This window comes from Ictidomys tridecemlineatus, chromosome 4 (genome assembly GCF_052094955.1).
Source record: "Ictidomys tridecemlineatus isolate mIctTri1 chromosome 4, mIctTri1.hap1, whole genome shotgun sequence".
NCBI lineage: Eukaryota > Metazoa > Chordata > Mammalia > Rodentia > Sciuridae > Ictidomys > Ictidomys tridecemlineatus.
Genome location: NC_135480.1, coordinates 76,927,450 through 76,949,348, shown reverse-complemented (window position 1 = coordinate 76,949,348; position 21,899 = coordinate 76,927,450). Strand labels below are relative to the sequence as shown.

The 21,899-nt window shown below is 33.5% G+C and overlaps 1 protein-coding gene across 3 annotated transcripts in view; it reads right to left on the bottom strand.

The window, feature by feature from the left end:
• Positions 1 to 21,899, bottom strand: part of Naalad2 (N-acetylated alpha-linked acidic dipeptidase 2) — a 43,857-nt gene that overhangs the window by 20,525 nt on the left and 1,433 nt on the right. For 2 of the 3 annotated variants that reach the window (XM_078046857.1, XM_078046856.1), the window contains exons 3-9: positions 16,503 to 16,689; positions 14,618 to 14,719; positions 13,672 to 13,797; positions 11,140 to 11,326; positions 6,084 to 6,177; positions 4,989 to 5,087; positions 90 to 175 (exon numbers count right to left, since the gene is read on the bottom strand). In XM_078046857.1, the coding sequence (XP_077902983.1) occupies positions 90 to 175; positions 4,989 to 5,087; positions 6,084 to 6,177; positions 11,140 to 11,326; positions 13,672 to 13,797; positions 14,618 to 14,719; positions 16,503 to 16,689 (881 nt within the window). Of the gene's footprint in view, positions 1 to 89; positions 176 to 4,988; positions 5,088 to 6,083; positions 6,178 to 11,139; positions 11,327 to 11,420; positions 11,501 to 13,671; positions 13,798 to 14,617; positions 14,720 to 16,502; positions 16,690 to 21,899 lie in introns of those variants that run through there. The other variant, XM_040285084.2, reaches the window with a different exon arrangement.

Below are 21,899 nucleotides of genomic sequence, written 5' to 3'. Positions count from 1 at the left end.
AAGTCAGAAAAATATCAATTGATGACTGAAATTCATATTTTCTTAGACTTAATCTTTGTAAAAACTGCTAAAAGAACTTGATGACTCACCAGGTTCTACAGATCCTCTAATAGTTCCAATTACATTGTAAATCCTTGTAATTTTATTGGTGTTATGAACTTGCATTCTAACTTTCCTAGAATTTTAAAAGGAATGAATTACTTCAAATATGGTATTATATTTACAGTTTTACAGTTTTCTTCCAACATATTTTTAGTTGTCAATGAACCTTTATTTTACTTAGATATGTGTGGTGCTGAGAATTGAACCCCGTGCTTCACACATGCTAGGCAAGTAAAAACTACTACTGAGCTACAATCCCAGCCCTTCTTCCAACATTTTATTATGAAAAATCACAAAACTACAGAAAATTATACAAGAATAAAAATACGTATATCAATCACCTAAATTCAACAATCTTTAATTCTGAATGCTCTGTAAGGGAGTTGCTTTGTAAGGAAGTTGCAGACAATGTGACAATTTACACCTAAGTATTTAAGCATGCAATTTGAAGTCAGTTTTTCAAAACTACCTAATATTTATATTCTTCCTTCTCAGAGCTGTATTATGGATACTTAATTACGATTCTAAGTAGTCTATTAAATATTTTGGGCATTTATTCAAAAAACTTTAAATACATCTTACTTTAAGTATTAAAACATTAATGAAGACATCCTATTATTAATTAATAAACAGAAGGAACATAAGCCTATTATTTGAACATTTATCTTTATAATCTATGTTGGTGGTCCCATAAGATTATAATACACCTGAAAAATCCTTATTGTCTAGTAACATTATAGTTGCTGTAATGTCATAGCCTAACATAGTGGTCATACATTTGTGGAGATGCTGCTGTCCACTTGCACTGCCAGCCATATAAAAGTGTAGCATGTGCAATTATGCATAGTACATAATATTATTTTTATCACTTCTTTATAGTGTATACCTTCTATTAAAAGTAAGTTGGTTATAAAATACTATTCTATGTTACACTGGCAGAAGCCTCATAAATCTTGTATTTAATGCAAATCAGCTAGGTTTGTCTAAGTACATTCTCTAATGTTCAAGCAATAATGAAATTGCTAATATGCATTTTTCAGAACATATTCTCATATTGAGTGATGCATGACTGTATTAATTATATTAATTCCTACTGTTCAATAACTTTCTTCAAGACTATGAAAGTAATCCCTAGGTACATAGTTGAAGAACTGCCTGAGTGCTGCCTGTGAGAACCATGATAAATTCTGTTAAATGACAACTTGTGAAGCTCCTGCTAAAATGCACAATTACATAATAAAAAATTTTCAGACTCTCATTGTTGATTCTGATTTTAAATAGTCATTCATGAATATAAACTAACCAAATTAGAAAAAAAGCGAAAGTACAATCAAGATCTGCCAGATAGGAAAAAAAAAAAAGTTTCATGAATCCAGAAAGACATGGGAAAATGTTGAGCCATTTTTTTCACAAGAGAACATAATAAGCCTTTATTTGTTTTGGGGATGGAGGCACCAGTTGGTTTCAATTTGTGATTATTTTTATTTTATTATATCTATATTTATTATATTGTGTCCCACCAAATTACAGTGTGTTTCAGAATACAGAATTAATCCACATGCAGCATTCAACTAAAAGTACCATGGAGAGAAAACTATTCAATGGTTTTTACATTTCAAGGCATTAAGTAAATTATTTTTGCTAGTGAGAGATAAAAATTCATAACACAGCTGGGGTGCAGCTCAATGGTACAGCATTGCTTAGTATGAGCAAGCTCCTGGGTTCAATAACCAGCATCAAAAATGATAATGAGGATGATGATTATGATAATATATAAATACAGAAACATTGTTTAGCATGTTTCTAAAACTATGATCCTAAAATATATGACTGGTAAGAAGCTAAAATTTATTGATATTATGTCATTAAATTAAGAAAATTAAGAGTTAATGTAACAAATGAGAACTGAATAAAAATGTTAGTCCAAACATGAAAATAAACATAGGCCATCTGCTCAGACTCTCAAAGAATCTCATGTAAGTCTTTAATCTTTACATCTTTTTTTAATTTTTAGTAGTTTTGACTTCCAGAGGTATTCAAATGAATATCTGTGAGCCAGGCGTGGTGGCACACCCTTGTAATCCCACCAGCCTTAGCAACTATTGAGGCCCTACGCAACTGAGCAAGACTAAGTCTCAAAATAAAAACTTAAAAGGGCTCAGGATGTAGCTGGGTTCAATTTCCAGTACAAAAAAAAAAAAAAATCTGCATGTTTATCCTATCATCACTGCAAACTCAATGCATCCCAAACAAACTGATCTCTGGGATGTAGGCTCCATACGATAGGGCTGTTTGCCTCCTCTGTTCACTTCTGAACCCCAAGATCCCAGAATGGCACCTGGAATTTAGTAAATGTTCAATAATATTTGTGAAATGAATGAATATACTCCTGTAAGGGAAAATTGGGAAAGATGCTAAATCACTTGTAATGAATTCTTCTCATTTATTATCTTCAAATAGACTATTTTACATCTTTGTACCACAAATAATTCATGTCCAATGAATTGGTATCTAGTGAAGTTTCATCTGAATCCTTCCTTATTATGAAATATGCCAGCTTTCCTACTGTTAAGTATATTAATTAATCTTGATTAAATCTGACATTCCTGATGAACTGATATATTTTGGTATTATCTGTAAATTCTTCTTTGAACCCATTCTTTCTTTTGGAAGGGTACCAGGAATTGAACTCAGGGACACTTAACCAGTGAGCCACATCCCTACTATTCTTTGTACTTTATTTAGAAACAGGTCTCACTGAGTTACTTAAGGTCCCACTAAGTTATAGAGGCTAGCTTTGAACTAAAAATTCTCCTGCCTCAGTCTCCAAAACCTCTGGAATTAGAGGTGTGCATTGCCATGTCCACATGAACCCATTCTTTTTTAAATTTATTCCAGTGCTGGGGACTGAACCTGTGGCCTTGGGCATGCTAGGCAAGTTCTCTACCACTGAATTATCTACTTGGCCTTTTGAACCATTTTTAACATAATTCTGGATTTTTTATTAACTAAAGTTAAATGAAATCTGTAATACGTGTTCATTTACATCCATCTAATAATCAGTTTTTAAGTTATCCTTCATTATTTTAGAGGTCCCTTTGAAACAAACGGTAGATTCATCTTGAAGAACAGATGTAGTCAGTTGAAACTCATTCTTCATATTTTCTATGGCTCTCCCAACTTTGTTGACATGCCATATGTTTAGTTTTACTTTTTTCCTTACTGGTTTTGTGTTTCGTTTATGTTTCCTCTTTGCTTAGATCAGAATAAGCTATTATTCACTGGTAGCAGCAATGATTAGGAATCTCACTTTATGTCTTATCATTTGGTTATCTAAGTGAATCAATGAATTCTGAAGATCTCTGTGGTAGGAGAGATAGGAAAGAATCTAGTTTTTAGGAATTTTTAACATTGTTCATTGTGCATTGTAAACTCAAATCCATCAAAAATTTTGTATCCACAGTGGAAAACAGTGTATTTGATATCTAGACCTGGGATTTCTTATGTTTTTGAGTTTACTCTTGAACTATGACTGAAATTATAGAACTGAACTTATGTTTTGTGTCTATCTACTCTGGTTTATAAATCAGATAGATTTTTACTTTTTGTTATATTATGTGTTTTTTCCCTTCAGAAGATATAAATAAACTAAATAGTCTCTTAAATTAAAGGAAATCTATAGTGATTGATTATAGAGATTAAAAACACAGAAACTGAATGCTTCTGAATTTCCTATCAAGGAAGGAAGTTGAATTTAACCTAGTACTTTAACCTTTCTGAAATAAAAACCATTTCAAAAACTAAAAAACATTCTATCACACTGGGCATGGTGGTGCACTCCTATAATCCCAGTGACTCTGGAGGCTGACACAGGAGGACTGGGAATTCAAAGCCAGCCTCAGCTACTTAGCAAGGCCCTAAGCAACTTAGTGAGGCCCTGTCTCAAAAATTAAAAAATAAAAAGAGTTGGGGATGAGACTTGGTGGGGTGGTTAAGTGCCCCTGGGTAGAATCCTTGGTACCAAACCAAACCAAACAAAACAAAAAACAAAAACAAAACAAAAAACAAACAAAAAAGCAAGCTATGGCATTTCTGATTTATCAGTGACATTTCCCTCTCCTGCAACATTTTAAGTGAATCAAACTTCTTAGTTCTAATCATGCAGGGTCATTCCACAAACTCTCTCCAAGTTCACACGGTAGCTAACATTTCCTGCCTGCCTTGAGCCATTTGGAAATTTTTATTCTCTCTGTAGATCTAACTCAACAGATACATTCCACAACACTCTTCCTCTAGAATGATGCTTTCATGTGTTCAAAACAACAAGTCTATTGAGCTTTATAGTAGCTACATGATCTGTTCATTTAAACTCACTTAATACACAGTAAATAACCAATAATTGTTGGCTTCTTTCTCTGTTCTCTAATATTCCCTCCCTTAACATAACCTAATGTTTCACATACATATATAACATTCTGAAAGTTATTGGAAAAAAAATTTTTTTAAACTTTAGGTGAAAGGAAAGTTTAAAAATTATTACTTGAAATGTTAAGTCTATAATTCAAATACAGTAATTGATGAAATTCTGAAACTAATGCTGAAATATTACTACAAAAATTCATTGATTCATGATGCTAGGGATGTGGCTCAGTCATAGAGTGCTTGCCTTGCATGTGTGAATCCCCTTCAGTCCCAGTTTGGGGGGGCGGGGGGAGGAATTCAATGGTTCATTCTGTAAGTTCTTCTTAAGTGATATAAAATGATAAATTTTTCACTAGTGACAATAAGAAAAAGATATAAGCAAAATATGCCTGGTGGAACAGTTATCTTCACATTTCCATTGAAATATAAAACTTTTCCAAGTTATTAAAGTAATATAAAATTACCTGAAAGACTCATTCCCTGTAAAGCCAGGTCCTACATTGTAACTCACATTAAGAGCTCCCTTCCAGTTCTTATCTGGTGGAGCAGTTCCTCCCAAGTGGCTGTCAAGAGAGAATGAGATGACAGAAAAAGGCTGAGTATCACCATTTCCATGAAAAAAAAAAATCAAGAAGTTCATGCTGAGGTAATATTTCACTCTACAACTAAGAATTATTTATTGACCAACTTGTCCATATCCCTTTTATTCTATATTCTGAGGAGCTTTTATTCTAATGAGAGAGCTATAACTGGAGCAAATAAGTAAAATATATAATATTTTGGTGCTAAGAGCTGAGGAGGAAAAACATATAATAGTGAAGGCAGATGGGGAGCAAAAGTCTCCTCACCCTTGATCTTACTTCACAGTGAGTACAAGATATCCAACATTAGGAAATTTATAACTGGGTTAGGAAGAAATGAATTTTAAAGAAGCTGTCAACTATGTAGTGTGTACCCATAAAGAAATCATGAAGTTGTTCTGGCAGAAACATTTAAACAATGGGTTGGGAGATACGTAAAGAAACTTCAGTTACAGAATACAGTATGAGCAAACATTAATTGGTGTTTACTATATTCTAGACTCTATGCTAACTAGTATAAATTAATGACAACCCCATCAGGGAGAAAATTTACTGTCCTTGTTTTATAAATAAGCAAACTGAATCAGAGAAGAATTAATTGGTCCAAGATTATACATCTAGTAAGTGGTAAGCATGATTGTATCTCTAAACAACAGGTTGGGTATATATAAGTATTTATTGAATATCTAAGTAAATTAAAATACCTGAAAACAAATCTCAAACCAGTATCCATTTTTATCTTTAAACATACCTTTGCATTTGAGAATTTCATTTAGAGCAACTAGAGCAATGTTTTCTTATTTTCTAGTCACTAAACTGACTGTTCCTGTTATGGAATAGAAGTGTGTTCCATCATTCCTACTTCAGGAATTATTTTGATACAAGACTTTACTTTTAACACAATTGGGTTTTTATTGGTTTTAGATGAGAAAATGACAAAATGTCTTCCTCTCATATCCAACTAAAACAACTATATACCGTAGTAATATTTCTGCATCATTATGTCCAATAGGATGTACAGGTATTTTCGGGATTCCAACTCCTTCTTCAATATTTAGTCTGAAAGTATAATCTGCAAAATCAAGTACATAAATGAAAACAATTGAAGAATCTGAGCAAAAACGATGTAGGAAATATTTGTATTATTATTATAGCTTTGCTTGCTATACACATTGTTTTCTTAGTACTGGGGATTGAACCCAGAGCTTCACCCATGGTAGGTCGGCCCTCTACCACTGAGCTATATCCCCAATACTTTTCTCATTTTATTTTCAGACAGGATCGACCTATGTTTCACAGATTAGCATCAAACTTTTAATCCTCCTGAGTAATTGGGATTATAGGCATGCACCAACATGTCCAGCCAATTTTGCTAGACATTTGCAATTATATAAAAATTAAAAGTCGCCCCCCAAAACCAAGCTATTGTTTTATAATGGCCTATTAGATTCAACAGTAAGAATTAAGTTGTTTACATTTTAAGGTAAAACTAATTGTAGGGTTTATAGATTCTCGATTTTGTTTTGACATTTCACCTAATTCTCTTTAACTTACAAGAATTTTCTTTAATTTCCTGAAGGATATTTTGAATCCTTCTTTGATAAGTTTCAGTTAACTAGATGCCTAGAAAATGTATCTCAGATTCTAAAACTACAATTATTGGGAAAAATTGAATTCATAAGGTCTTGGGAAATAAGAACAAATATTTTATTCAAACAGTAATGCATTATTCTCTTCAAAGAAAGACAGAAAACTATTGAAAGCCTTAAAACCATGTAAGAACCTTTGGCTTTCAGCCAAGATTGAAGAAATGTTTCAAACAATGTAAAAATGACAAAATAGATGAAATGATTGTTTTGCCAAACAACTATTTCTTATTAGATATAGTAATTGAGTATTGAAACAAAAAGTTTAACAATATATCTAGAAATTCAGTAAATATATAACTTAAATAGAAGTATCTATCTATTAACTTGGCCAAATTGAAATTTATAGAATACTGTATTCCATTTTTTTCAAATAAATATGAAATATGTGTTGGATACACTATATTTTGGACCATAAAACACATCTCAGTATCCATAAAAATCATAAAAGTTATATTCTCTGACCACAGTGAAATTAGAAACCAACATTAGAGAGATACTTGGGAAAACCCTGAATATTTGAAAACTAAATAACACAATAATAAATAATCTATGGGTTAAAGTAGTAATGCAAACTAACATGATAAACTATTTTGAATTGAATAAATAAAAACGGTATATCAAAAGTTGTACAAGACAGAGCAGTGCTTAGTAGAATAATAGCACTAAAACACCTATCTTAGGAAAAGGACAGGTTTCAAACAAATGAAATCAGATTCCAACTTAAAAGTTTAGAAAAAAGAAGAAAAAATTAAGGCTGAAACAATAGGAGAAAGGAAAAAAATTGGAATAAATCTAAAAATATATGAATCAAACACAAAATAATAGATTTAAAAATGACACTGAAAGCTGGTTCTTTGATAAGATCAATAAAACTAACCAATCTCTAATAAGATAGATAATGAACAAAAGGGGAACAATGCTGAGGGCCATTACCAAGTAGGAATGACGCATCGAAATTTCCTTGCCAAGTGTACCCCATGCTGCTTAGAGGACATTTGATGGGACATTGCATGCATGCTTTAATAAGGTGACCTTGCTCAAGGACCAAGGCGGATCCAGGTTTAGAGCTGATCAGGTTTGAGGAAGTAACCGGCTCCTTGAGTTTAAGGCGTTGCCAGTTTAAGATAATGGGTTTTAGGGAAGTTAGAGGTTGAAGATTATTGCTGGGATTAGGGTGTTCCTGTTGCTTGTTCCCGTTGAGTTCTCGTGAGATTAAAAGGGGATTTGGAGAGAGCCTCATGGAGTAGGTGAATTGTGCGTGGAGACGGCAGAACACGTTTGCCCCTGGACCTGTGTGGAGGCGGTGTGAGAGCTGGAATAAAGAATTGCTGTTTGAATCTACAAAGTGTGGGTGCCTCCTGAATCTTGTGCCAAGCCCAGACCTTGGCAGAACATAAATCATTAAATAAAAAATAAAGGAGAAAATATCATTATGGTCTCAGTAGACAAAGTTTAAAAAAATAATATGAGTATTATGAAAAAATTCTACGCTCTTAATTGTCTGAAAAATTCAATAAACAAAATCCCTGAAATGAATTACCAAATTTCACTCAGGACTAGATAGATAACCTGAACAGTCTTATGCCTACTAAAGAAATTCAACTAGTAGTTAAAACAGAAACAATTACTACAAATAAACTTCAGGTCCAGAGGAATTATAGGCGAATTCTATCCCAATCTCTATAGACAAAATTTAACCAATTCTATATAAATTCACAAAGAAAAATAAGGAAATTGTAAGTGTCCCATCCCAGAAAGGCACAATACTATTACAAAAACATTCACAGACCACTTTACAATATGACCATAAAGAAAGCATTGTTAAGAAAAGTTTACCACACATGAAATAAAATAGAAAAATCAAAATAAATTGTGACCAACTAGTTTATTACAGGATGGTATTGGATTAGCATAAAAATATCTGTATGGATTCAATGAAAGCATTAATAACATAGGATTGCTCAATATACAAAGAAAAAGAATTTTTAAAAACCCAATATAGGTTACTGACAAAAACCTTAAGCACATAGAAATGACCTCCCTCAGTCCAACAAAAACAATTCATTAAAACCTAGAGCTAATGTCATATTAAACAAAGAGTTGACTAAGTTGGTACATACTTGTAATCCCAGCTACTTGGGAAGCTGAGGCAGGAAAACAGAAATTTTGAGGCCAGCCTAGGCAATTTAGCAAAACCCTATCTCAAACTAAAATTTTATAAAGGCACTCAGCATGGAGTTCAGTGGTAGAGTGCCTGCCTGGTATGTGAGAGCATCTAAATTCAATCCCCAAAATACTCTGCTACCAGAGAAAGACTGAATGTTTTCCTATAGAACAAAAACAAAGCAAGGATGTCTGCTCTAACAACTGTGCTCCACATTGTAAAGAAAGTGCTTAGTGGCCAGTACAATAAGGCAAGAAAAAGAAATGACACATATAAAAATTAGAAACAAAGAAAACCGTATTTATTTGCAAATGATATAATCATCTATGTAAATATGCTAATGATATAATCATCTATGTAAATATGCTAATGGATTGTAAAAACCTTAAAAATAATTAGTGAATTTAACAAGTTTGCAAGGTAAAGGGTTAAGTTATTTTTTTTCTAGAAATACAATAGCATTACTGTATATTGGTAATGAGCAATAGGACTTGAGATTTAATGTAATTTACAATAGTACAAAATTATGAAATGCTTATGAATAAATCTGACAAAAGATGTGCATGATCCATACAGTAAAACTATAAAACATTGCTGAGAGAAATTAACTAGTAAAGAGTTGTACTATTTTCATATATCAAAAGACTCAAACATTTTAAGATATCAAATCTCCTCAAATTGATCTACAGATTTCTTTTAAACTCACAGAAAAAAAAAATGTCTGTGGGATTCCTAATTTCTGGGAAATTAGAAACCCAGCTCTAAAATTCACATGGAAAGGACCAAGATGTGACAATAACTTTAAAAAACAAGAGTTGTAACTTAGAGGACTTACTTAAAATCCAGAATTAATAGCCACTGCCACACTGGCAAGGATATAAGAACTGGATTATTAGGTGGAATACAAAGTAGAGCAGTCTTTTTGGAAAACCAATTTGAAAATTTCTTTATAAGTTAAATATCAATCTGCCGTCTTATTCATCCATTCTTCTTCTAAGTGTTTACCAAAGAGAAATAAATGTATACACACTGACACTTACTTGTAAACTTGTTCGTAGCACTTTTATATGTAAAAGTTTCTAAAATGAAACAATCCAAATGTCCCTCAACAAGTAAATGGATAAACCAACTCTGGTATAGCCAGTCAATGCAATATTAGTCAGAAACAAACTATGACAGAAACGCCAACATGGATGGATCTCAAAATAATTATGCTGAGAAAAAGCAGAACAATGGTTTCCTAGGCATTGGTATTGAGAAGGCAAGAAGAGTAGACAGAGAAAGGAAGAGCTTTAGGGGTAATGAATTTGTAAAGATGGCTTTACAGGGCTGGGGATGTGGCTCATGTGGTAGCACGCTCACCTGGCATGCGCGCTGCCTGGGTTCGACAATCCTCAGCACTACATACAAACAAAGATGTTGTGTCCTCCAATAACTAAAAAATAAATATTAAAAAATTCCCTCTCTCTCTCTCTCTCTCTCTCTCTCTCTCTCTCTCTCTCTCTCTCTCTCTCTCTCTCTCTCCTCTCTCTTAAAAAAAAAAGATGGCTTTGCACATGTCAAAACTTCAAAATTGACATTTAAAATAACACTAATAAAAAAACCTCACTGGTATTTTTAAAATACAAATGAGTGATCTAAAGAAGCATAAAATCGTAGATAACTTAGAAAATGTAAATCCTAGTTTGTTAAGAGCAATATTACTTTGGGTATGAGGAGCAACATCTCTGAAACTCTTGTCTAGTAAGGGTAAAAGGAGAATACCAATTGAATATTCCCTTCCCATGCCTACATGTCATGAGAATTCAAACTAAAAAATAATGCAAAGGCCAAGTGCAATGGCACTCACCTGTAATTCTAGTAACTCAAGAGGCTGAGGCAGTAGGAGTGCAAGTTTGAGGTCAGTATCACCAATTTAGGCCTTAATTAACTTATTGGGAACTCATGTCAAAATAAAAAGATGTGGGAATGTAGCTCAGCAATTGAGTGCCCAGGGTTCAATTTCTAGCCCCAAATACATTCACACATACATACATACATATATACTACAAAGGCAATTATTTTGAATTCCTAGTATTAATAATCCAAAATTACATAATGCAAACATTTTTTAGTTCTTTTAATGTTATTCTACAGATGCTTGCTTTTTTCCCCATCTAAAACAGCAAGGAATCTTTTTGCAAAAACGGTACACTGACAGGCTCATAGGCTCATCCATTACCTTTAGCTGGATAGCCTGGAGTGAGAGGGTCACCAGCACCATTCAAATTTAACACATTTCCTCTCTGCACTGCAGTTCCAGGAAGGTTCCAGCCTTTGGGATATGGCTGTACCCCAGGGGCAAAGTAGTCAGCTGGATCTGAGTACAAGATGATTCCTATGGCTCCTGCTAACATGGCATTTTTAACCTGTGTGAGGAAGGTACAGAAATGGCAAATTACTATTTATATAAAAAATCATAATGTAAGGAAATTTAGACATTGCACTTGATTATGCCATTACCTATTTAGTTCTCTTTGCTTTGAAGATAGTTCCCCTCTTTGTAGGCCTCACACATGTGAAATATTCTATGGTTTCCAAACCTGAAAAATTAAAGTCGCCTTTCTTCTTTGGATTTATTCTTTGTATATATATTTACTGTAGGGCAGATCATAGTGTATTAAAATGTCTTTTAAATATCTGTCTTCTCTACTGGACTGAGGATATAATTGAGAAAATACATCATGTCTTAATTTTAAATACCCACCCTCCAAAATCTCACACATCATCTTAATTTAAAATTAAGAGTAAGCACTTTACAAATATTGGTTTAATTAAACTGACATAAAATTGTATGCAAAACAGTCAAAGTGTATGAAGAACTTCTCAGCCTGTTTCTCAAAAATATTTTGAACAATGTAAATTGACCAACAATATGAAAATCTACCGTTTTATTCAGATTTTTTGCTGCTGTGACTAAAGGATTTGACCAGAACAACCCTAGGGAGGAAAAGTTTATTTGAGAGCTCACAGTTTCAGAGGTCTTAGTACAGAGAAGGCTAGCTCTATTCCTTGGGCTTGAGGTGAGGCAGAACATCATGATGGAGTGTGTGGCAGAGGGAAGCAGCTCGTGTCATGGTGGTCAACAAGCAGAGAGAGAAACCCCAGCTCCAGATACAAAATATATATAGTATAGCCACAGCCTCAATTAACAACTTCCTCTAGCCACACCCCACCTGCCTCTAGTTACCACTCAATTAAATCCAATTAATTTACTGATTGGGTTAAGACCTTCACAATCCAGTCACTTCTCCTCTGAAATTTCTTGCATTGTCTCACAGGTGAGCTTTTGGGAGACACTTCATATCCAAACCATAACATCTACCCTGCGAGGTACTAAATATTTCATCAGCAAAAGTATTATAGCAAAAGATGTAACTATCAGTCTTGATTAACTAAAAGAGATCCCAATATTCAGAAATCATTTTGCTGTATCAGTGAAAATATAATCTGTCACAATTTGGGGGAAGGACTGTTATAATTAGCCTGTCAAAATGCTGTACGAAGCTACACTATTATTTAGCCACTCCATTTCCAAGAATCTATACTATAAAAATGTTCATACAGATGTTTGAAGTGTATATGGACAAGAATGTTCACAATAGAATTATTTGTACTAGTAACCAATTCAAGACAAGCACTCGCTAACAAAGAAATGGTTAAATGCACTGCTTTTCATTCCTACAAAATATTATGTTACCACTTAAATTAATGAGATATTTATTAAGATATAGAAATTACTAAAACCAGCTATTACCCTAAGTGCTTTAAAACATAAAGTCAGTTAGCCCTAGTGTGGCAGAGGGAAGCAGCTCTCATCATGGTGGTCAACAAGCAGAGAGAGAAACTCCAGCTCCAGATACAAAATATATATCCTATAGCCACACCCCCAATTAACCACTTCCTTAAATTAGTGAGATATTTATTAATTTATTTGCAGCACATTGCAAAGCAAGAATTCTACCACTGAGCTAGTAAGAAGATTGTTGTGAAACAATCTGAGTTTCACTTTGAGATTGTTGCTATAATTAGCATTCCCATTTTATATATGAGGAAATGTTGGCACAGAGAGGTTAAGGATCTTGCTCACAGTAAAAGTGCAGGGGCCCAGAGGAGAGCAGACCCAGGTGGTAAGGACCTATGGACTATACTCTTAAAGACTATGTTACATGACTTTCTGTGTAATAATATAAAAGAATATCCAAGTCATGGCTGAGTGAAATTATAAAGTTATCCAAGATACAGTGGATAATGACCTGTGTTTAATAAATACTAATTAGATCTATATATATTCTTACATATTATAATATATATTACTGATGTTATATAATATACTATATATTAAATATAATTACATCCATATATATGTGTGTATAGTAAATATATAGAGGAATGTTTATATATCACAGAATTAGGTTTGGAAAAAGCTATTAAGATTGATTATGTCTAGCCAATGAAGTTGAATAATGCAAGGGAGATTTTTATTTTTTAGTTTGTATGCATTTCTTCAATTAATTTTTTAAAAGATATTATTCTTCTAATAAAACTTTTTCCTTTATGGACATATGAAGTGAATAAAAAATAAAATTTTCTGTGTGCCCATGGCAAGTAGAAAAGAAATTTCAAAGCAATTTTGGAAACTATGAGGCAAGCTGATCATTTACATCCACAGTATCTGTCCCCGTTCCTTCCCCCTAGAAAAGCTCCACCATACTTTGTTTCCTCTGAAGATCTTCCCATATCTTGCAATAACAATCTTTCCAGTGCAGTTAATATTCATCTCTCTTTCTAGTTTGAAGAAGTCTTCAGTACGAGCATAGTTCACATATACAAGATCTCCCTACAGAAAAAAGAAGAAGAAGAAAATACCACTGCTAAAATTAAAGAAAAAAATTTTAAAATAAATGTTTTTCACAAAACTGCATCAGCAGAAGGTTTTTGTTTTGTTTTGTTTTTTCTTTTTTTGTTTTCTTCATTTTTTTCTATACTGGAGATTGAACCCAGGGTCCTGCAGCATATGCAAAGCAAGAATTCTTCCACTGAGCTATATCCTCAGTCCTTTTCTTTCCTTATTTGGGATTAATAATTATGCTATTCTATAGAATATTTTAGAGAAACTATCAAAATACTGAAAAGATTGGAGAAAAGGCAATCAGTAAGACATATGTTAAGTAGTGTGGTTTCTTTTGAAGAGATTATCAGTGTGTACAGAGTCATAAGAACTAAAGTAAATGTCATTTAAAACATTCACAACTATGTTTAATTTCCAAAATAACATTAATTTAACTGCTCATATGGTATGTAAATTCAGATTAAAAACAATGGAAATCAATTTATTAAAACATCTATTGCCCTTGCTGAATTAAAATCATCTTCAGAAGTTTCTTTGTTATTACAGAGTGGCCTCTGCCTTACTGGGGTCTGTTTTTAATGGATTTGTTTTCTTTTTTGTTTTAGGTAGTCTTTTTTTAATTATTATTTTTATTTTGGGGGCCATGCATAGTACTGAACATAAAACAATGGGTGAGTATGTCAAATCTCCAGGTAAATTCCTTGGTTTTATTCCTCTACATAGTTTGTATACAATAAAGAAAGTTTTAAAACTTGAATTAAAATAATAGAGATAAATAAAACTTGAATTAAAAAATGTTTTACTTTACCTCTGGCATGCCTTGAGCTGAGAAAGCATTATAGGGAGGTACAATATTTGTCACATTCTCATATCCATCTGGAGGTGGTTCAAGATATGATGTTTTGAATACCTAGCAAGAAGTAAAGCATGTCAAGCTAGAAGAATAATTCCAGGTTATTATTAAGGTATAATTAATTTTTTCCAAGTATAGACTTAATAAGCATCCTAGATTCCATAATTAAGTAGGTAAATTCTACTGACAATAAGAAATAGCTCTATTTTTTTTCAAAATAATAGAAACTTTTATAAATGCATGTAGTCTCAGACAATTAAAAGCTACCATACAGTGTAAAATGACATCAAAGTTGGACAGGGTGTCATGTGCCTGTAATCCTAGCATTCAAAAGGATGCTACAGGAGGACCACTTGAGTCCAGAAATTTGAGACCAAACTGGACAACATAGCAAGACTTCATCTCAACAAAACCGAAAAGAGCAGGACTTCAAAGGCAGGACTCTTGGTTGGGGATGTGGTTCAGCAGTAGAGTGCTCATCTATCACATGTGAGCCCCTGGTTTCCATCCCAAGCATGAAAAAAAAAAATTGCTAACAAAGGTAGCACACTTGTGATTTTCATTTCATAACTTTTCCTTTCAGCCTCCTTTGTGGTCCCTTTTTCTTTCATTTTTATTTGAATTTTACACATATTTTATCCCTAGCCCACCATTTGCCTTATTTTATATTCTCTCTCTGTGAGAGTTCATTGACTAACAAAATTTTGCCAACAGCTGTTGTGCTTATGTTGTCCAGACTCATATATTAAGAGCCCAAATAGTCACTTAGCTTTAATGTCTAACCGCAACAAGTTAAAATATGAATTTATGTTCTCCCACCTGTAGCCGGTTCTTGGCTCTGCATCCTCTACTTCCATTAATAGCCTCACTAAGTTAGTCACCCACATCCTACAGTCTAGCAGTTATCCTGAACACTCTTCACTTCTTTCCTCCAAGACACTAAACAAGTCCTATATACTTCCTGTTTCTCAAAATTATCATTCTTCCTCACCTGCTAACATGCTAATTCAGGATTTCATCATCTTTCATCTGAACTACTGTCTTTACATTTTAACTCTAACTCCCTGCCTAGTCTAGGTGTAATCTGTAGACTCCCCCATCTATGTAAAACAGATAGAATTTTGTGGTCACATCCTTCCCATGCTTAGAACTTGCTTTTGTTCATGAGGATCCCTCAAGACTATCTTCTCTGTGAAGCTTGCCCCATTTATATCATTAAATGAAAGCTGCAAATACAGATGCTTAATAACTTAAATATTTCACTGGTCTACCTCTTACATTAGTCAGTTTGTATTTTACAGTCTTGGAATACACAAAAATCTTAAATTCTACCAATAATACTAAGATAGTATGTTTTCAAGTCTTTGCAATATTTTCTTTCAGCTAGAATTTTCTTACCTTACTTTTTCATATTGTTCATCTCTTGTGCTCTTTCATGACTTATATGTCAACTTATATAGGAAGACTTCTCTACTCCCAGTGTGGGGGCCAGGTCTTGGGTGTGGGGGTGGGGTGAATGACCCATTTCTGTATAGATAAAGACCCTTTATCATACCATTCATGTCACTTACTATACTGATTTGAAACCCTGTATCCTATTGTCTGCTTCACCTTATTTAAGCAAAGGACCCATGTCCTAATCTTCATTCTGGCCTGAAGATCTAGCTTAGCATCATGCCTAACACATACCAGACACTGGCAAGTTTACAACTTATTAACTTTTCTATATAATGTGAGTTCTACACACTATTAACAAATTTATATTTTTACTGGACCTTATATTCTAATCCATACAGAGTGTGGCATAATTATATGAAAAGAACCAACAATTCTCTATCACCTCAGTTCCATGTCCATCCACAATTGATATGCAGTTAGCATGTGTCTCATTAGGGTAAGAGAGGAGAACATCATAATGAGCCAAGTCGGCTGAATCTAGTCCAAATTTCTTCCATTGGGCTTGAATTTTTTTGGCAAGTAGTAAATTTTCTTCTGTTCCTGCCAGATGAGGAAGTTTTGTGAAAGAACTAAAATGAGAAAAAAGAAACCAATGAACAAACAAAAAACAAGTGTGAGTTAAAAAGTACATTCAGCTTGTGTGCCTAAGAAATCTTCTACATGCATTACACATCTTTTACATATTAAGTTATGAATTATATGTCAAAAATACTAAATGGCACAGCTAGAAATGATAATTTATAGATAAGCCAATTTTTAAATTATGTACAACTACAATTTTCATAATATTCTCCCTCAGAAAAGAATGCATTCCTAGGTAAAGACAATCAGAACAGATATGAGAAGACACCCTAAAAGAAAGTTATACTGCTATACTAATGGTGCTCCTCCTTGCTGGTGGCTACTTGTTCAGTAGATAGAGGACATTTGGGAAGAAATAATCTCAGTGTTTTCCAGGGACCAATCAGGACTTGTACACTTGACTTAACTATTTCTACTATTGATTATGTCAATATAGTTGCTTGTTTATCTCACTAAGGTTAAGGTCTGTATATTTTGATATTTAAAATTCCCAGGGCTTAGCACTTGTCAGGTATCATGGAAATAATGACTGATCGAACTGAGTTTAGGCAATGCCACCTTGGTTCTGGGTGTAAATGAGTTATATAGCAATTAAATGAACTCACAAATATACTTCTCACTGAGACACATTTTGCTTTAGGTGAATAATGTTTTAAAGTTTCTCAACAATCCCACTCCCCACCTGTGTCAGATGAACAATAATATAAACTTTTATAAATTATTTTTTAAGTTAAGCATAGGACAACCAAAAAATATATGGCAATAAAGGTCAATTAATATTTATTGGAAACTTTTGACATGCTAAGGACCCCACTGGCACTTTCACGTGTGTTATCTCATTCAATCCTTACAACCTTCTACCTTTGTCCCCATTTTACACAAAAGAAACTGAAAAAAATGGTTGAATAGCTTCTTTATAATTGCGTAGCTAATAAGTGCTGGAGAAAGAAGCTGAAGTTATACTTGTCTGAGTTTGAGAAATGGTGATATTTCACTATATATCACCTAATCTTATTACCCAACTGCTTACATCCTTGTATAGCTCCCTACATTCTGCATTATCAAATTCACACTGCAATGTGGCATAGGAAGCCCATTGGTGTCTGTCCCATATTTTCAACTTCATTTCCTCCCACTCTCTTTATTAACTGCTCTGGTCTATGTCACTGAGCATACTTCTTTTCTCCCTGAAATGATTATGCTTTCTCTCTCATACCCTTTAGTCTTCACACAAGGTCTTCTCTCAGACATGAATATTGTCTCATCTACTGAATCTCTCTCCATCACCTTTCCCACCTGCAAACTGTTAATGGTTCATGAGGATCCCTCAAGACTATCTTCTCTGTGAAGCCCTCTCTATATCATTAAATGAAAGCTGCAAATACAGATGCTTAATAACTTAAATATTTGTTTAAAAAAGTATAAATGTGTTTAGAAAGAAGTAATTTTTATACATAGGGAAACAATGAGTCTGAGATATTTAATATTTACTTTACATAATATATTTTCATTTTCTTTTCTCTAATGAGCAGATACTATCTTACAATTAGGGAAAAATAAATGTATTTTCTTAAATTAAGATGTTGGATTAACCATAAGCTTTTGCCTTTCATCTTTTAGAGAACCCACTGAAATGAAATACAGAAATGAAAAAAAAATAAGAAAGAGCAGCTGGAAATAACATCATTTACTTTTGAATTTCTCCCTGTGATGTAAGGTGGCCATCACATATTAACTTGGCAATGTTTAGGACAAAAAGCTTCTTTTTAAAACTATCATTGCCAGAAAGAAAGAATTAGAATGACTGGCTTATGGACTAATCAGGAGATCCCTGGGCTGAAAGGAAGGTAATCATTACCGAACACATGCCCTCCTGGAAGAAGACAAACATAGTTGACATTCTGCCAACAAGAAAGTGATAGGGGAAAATCAAATTGTTCCCACAACTAATTCTTTTAACACAGTCTTGAATCTGTCCTTTCCCTGCTAAACTATTTTTCTGCATGTATATACATTCCTTAAACTTATGATCAACAATTCCTCAATATCCTCTGCTCCTTCATGGAAAGTTTGCATTAACTACTGGCCTTAACAGGTATCTTCTGAGGACTTTGCTTATCTGCAAACTATTTAATTTCCATGCCCCCACCTATCTTGGAGCAAGAAGGATAACTAAGAGCCCTTCTTATTTTTCATTTTTTTTCTCATTCTTTTCCTTCCTTTCAAATAGCTCTTTTGGTGCTTATAACCAAATGGGTGCTCTCATTTGCAAAACTGTGGGCTATTCCTTTTCCTTCATTAAAGTCATGGACTCCTGGACTGGGGATGTAGGTCAGTGGTGGAGTGCTTGCCTAGCAACACAAGGTGCTGGGTTACATCCTCAGTACTGCAAAAAAGTGAAAAATATTTTTTTTTTAAATTGTGGACTCCTAATGCACTGTATTTCCCTCTTTTCCTATTCCTATCATCCTTCTTAGTATACATTTCTGTATTCAGTCATACACAAAGGAAAGAAAAGCCATCATCATGAAAATCATTAATACATCATTTATCATCATATGTGTGGTAATATATCCAAGGTAGTATACAGCAATATAATATGGTATATTAACATAATATATTAAAAATACTTTATAGATTACAGCAAAGTAATAGTAATAAAAATTTCAAGGTAAGAGCCAGCACCAAGGTTTACTCCTGATAACTCATGTAATTTTCTAGGTGCTTTCTTTTGGACACTTCATGATATGCGGCAGAGGTCAATAATGTTAACATCTTACCTGATTTTTTAAGTTATACAAATTTAAACATATTGTCTCATTTCTTAACAAAGTCTGCATTTTATAGCATTTTACCAAATGAGCAATATAGACTACAAGTGATAGTCATCCCATTGCCCACTCATTCTTTTTCTGTGTCTCCAAAAAAGCATGTCAGAACAAATATATTGAATTAGCTTCCTGATATCTGATGTACCTTGGTCATAAATTAGCTCAAATTTCCCAAGAACAGTTTAGCTGTTTTTATTCCTCATTATATCCATGGGAATTAATATGGAATGGTGTGATCTCATTAAACCATAGCATGGACAAGGAGGAAATGTATCATGGAGTATGCACTTCACTCTGCATATTGATCTCTAGGGTTTAATTGAACTCTCAGAAGAAGAGAAATGAAGAATATAGGGGAAAATGTCTTAAGAAATAATGAACAAAATTTTCCTAAGAAGGAAAGAAAAGTCTTTTCAAGAAATTTTGCAGGAATAATTTATTTGTATTTAAGATTATCATCAATCCTTAGATAGCACCATATCAAAAATTAAGTCGATTTGGAACATTGACCTTAAATGTGCAAACTACCATTCTAAAACTTCTAGAAGAAAATACTTAAGACAATAGTCTCATAGACAAACTTAGATAAGACAGAAGAAGTAGGAAGCATCAAACAAACACAAATTGATTAAATGAACTTCACTGAGATTAGAAATTTCTGATCTTCAAAAACTCCACTATGAAAACAAAAGGCCAGCTACAGTAGAAAATATTTGTAATACATATGATTAATAAGGGACTTAACCCCAGAATATGTATTGGAAAATATATGGACAGAAACTTTATAAAAGAAGATATACTAATGTCTAATAAAAACATGAGAAGATGTTTAATATGATGAGTCACGAAGAAATGCAAATTAAAATTATGATAATATAGCACTATTCAACAATTAAATTGGTTAAAATCTGAACAACTGAAAATACTAAGCATTGCCCTGGATGTGGAGCTACTAGAATACTTACACTGATGGGTAGAAATATAAACTGTATGACCACTTTTGAAATCTCGTTAGCCTTTTCTTAAAAACTCTAAAGGGCTGGAGGTAAAGCTCAGTGTAATAGCACTTGCCTAGCATGTGCAAGACCCTAGGTTTGATCCCCAGCAAAACACACACACACACACACACACACACACACACACACACACACACACACACGAGAGAGAGAGAGAGAGAGAGAGAGAGAGAGAGAGAGAGAGAGAGAGAGAGAGAGAAACACAGCAAATGCTTATCCTCCAACCCAATCATTCCAATAGAAATGAAAATATATATCACATGAAGACTTGTAACATTTATCTATATAAGCTTCTTTTACAATAATAAAAAGTAGAAGCAATCCAAATGTCCCTCAAGTACACATTATAGAATATCTGTACAACAGAATTCTACTCAGTGATTTAAAAAACAAGAAGGAATTAGTGACACATGCAACAACGTGGGTCAATCATTTTTATTTTATTTTATTTTTTTGGCAGTGTTGGGGACTGAACCCAGGGCCTTGTGCATGCCAGGTAAGCAATCTACCAACTGAGCTACATCTCTAACCACCTGAGTCACTCATAAAATCATTATTCTGAGTGAAAGAAGCCAGACAACACACAGAACATGCTATGAACACCACATTTATATAAAAATTTTAGGATATGCAAATAAATCTATAGTCATGTAAAACTGAACAGTGATTATGTAGGGTCAGGGGTGAAGGGAAGAACAAACTATAGAGGGTATGCTAGAAATATTTTGTATCGTGATTGAGGTGATGGTTTGTTGCATACCACAGACATATGTAAAAACTCTGAAGTTGTAGATATTATAGAGATCAAGATTATTTTATGTAAATTATCCTTCAATAAAGCTGATTTTTTAAATATCACTTCTTTGAAACAGCCTGGACACAGGAATAAATGTTATGCTAATTGCTTTCAACAAGTTCACAAATATCACTCTGAATATCACTCTTAGAAAATGGAAGATTGGCACTGATCATATTTTGTTTTCATGTTGCCCTATTTTTGAACCACAAATTTATATTAGCAAGAGAGGACCAAGATTTAACCTGTGGCAGACAGAATCTGAAACACTGATCTCCTTTTCACTAAATCACTGAGCAAAGAACAAACTAAGTGAATGCAGTGTATAAAAAATTAATAAAATTGCTGATTCAATTCAGGCTACTGATTACATCCACAGTGAGAAACAAAGAATAGCATTCACTTGCAGCCCAGAGCTGCATGAAGTTGAAACATCCCCCAGTAAGCCAACAGATACTTTTCTGGAGGATGAAATTAGGAAGAAAGGCCTACTTCTTAACAAGTTATGGACTTCACACCAAGAGTGGTTTAAAGAGACATTTTAACTAACCGTG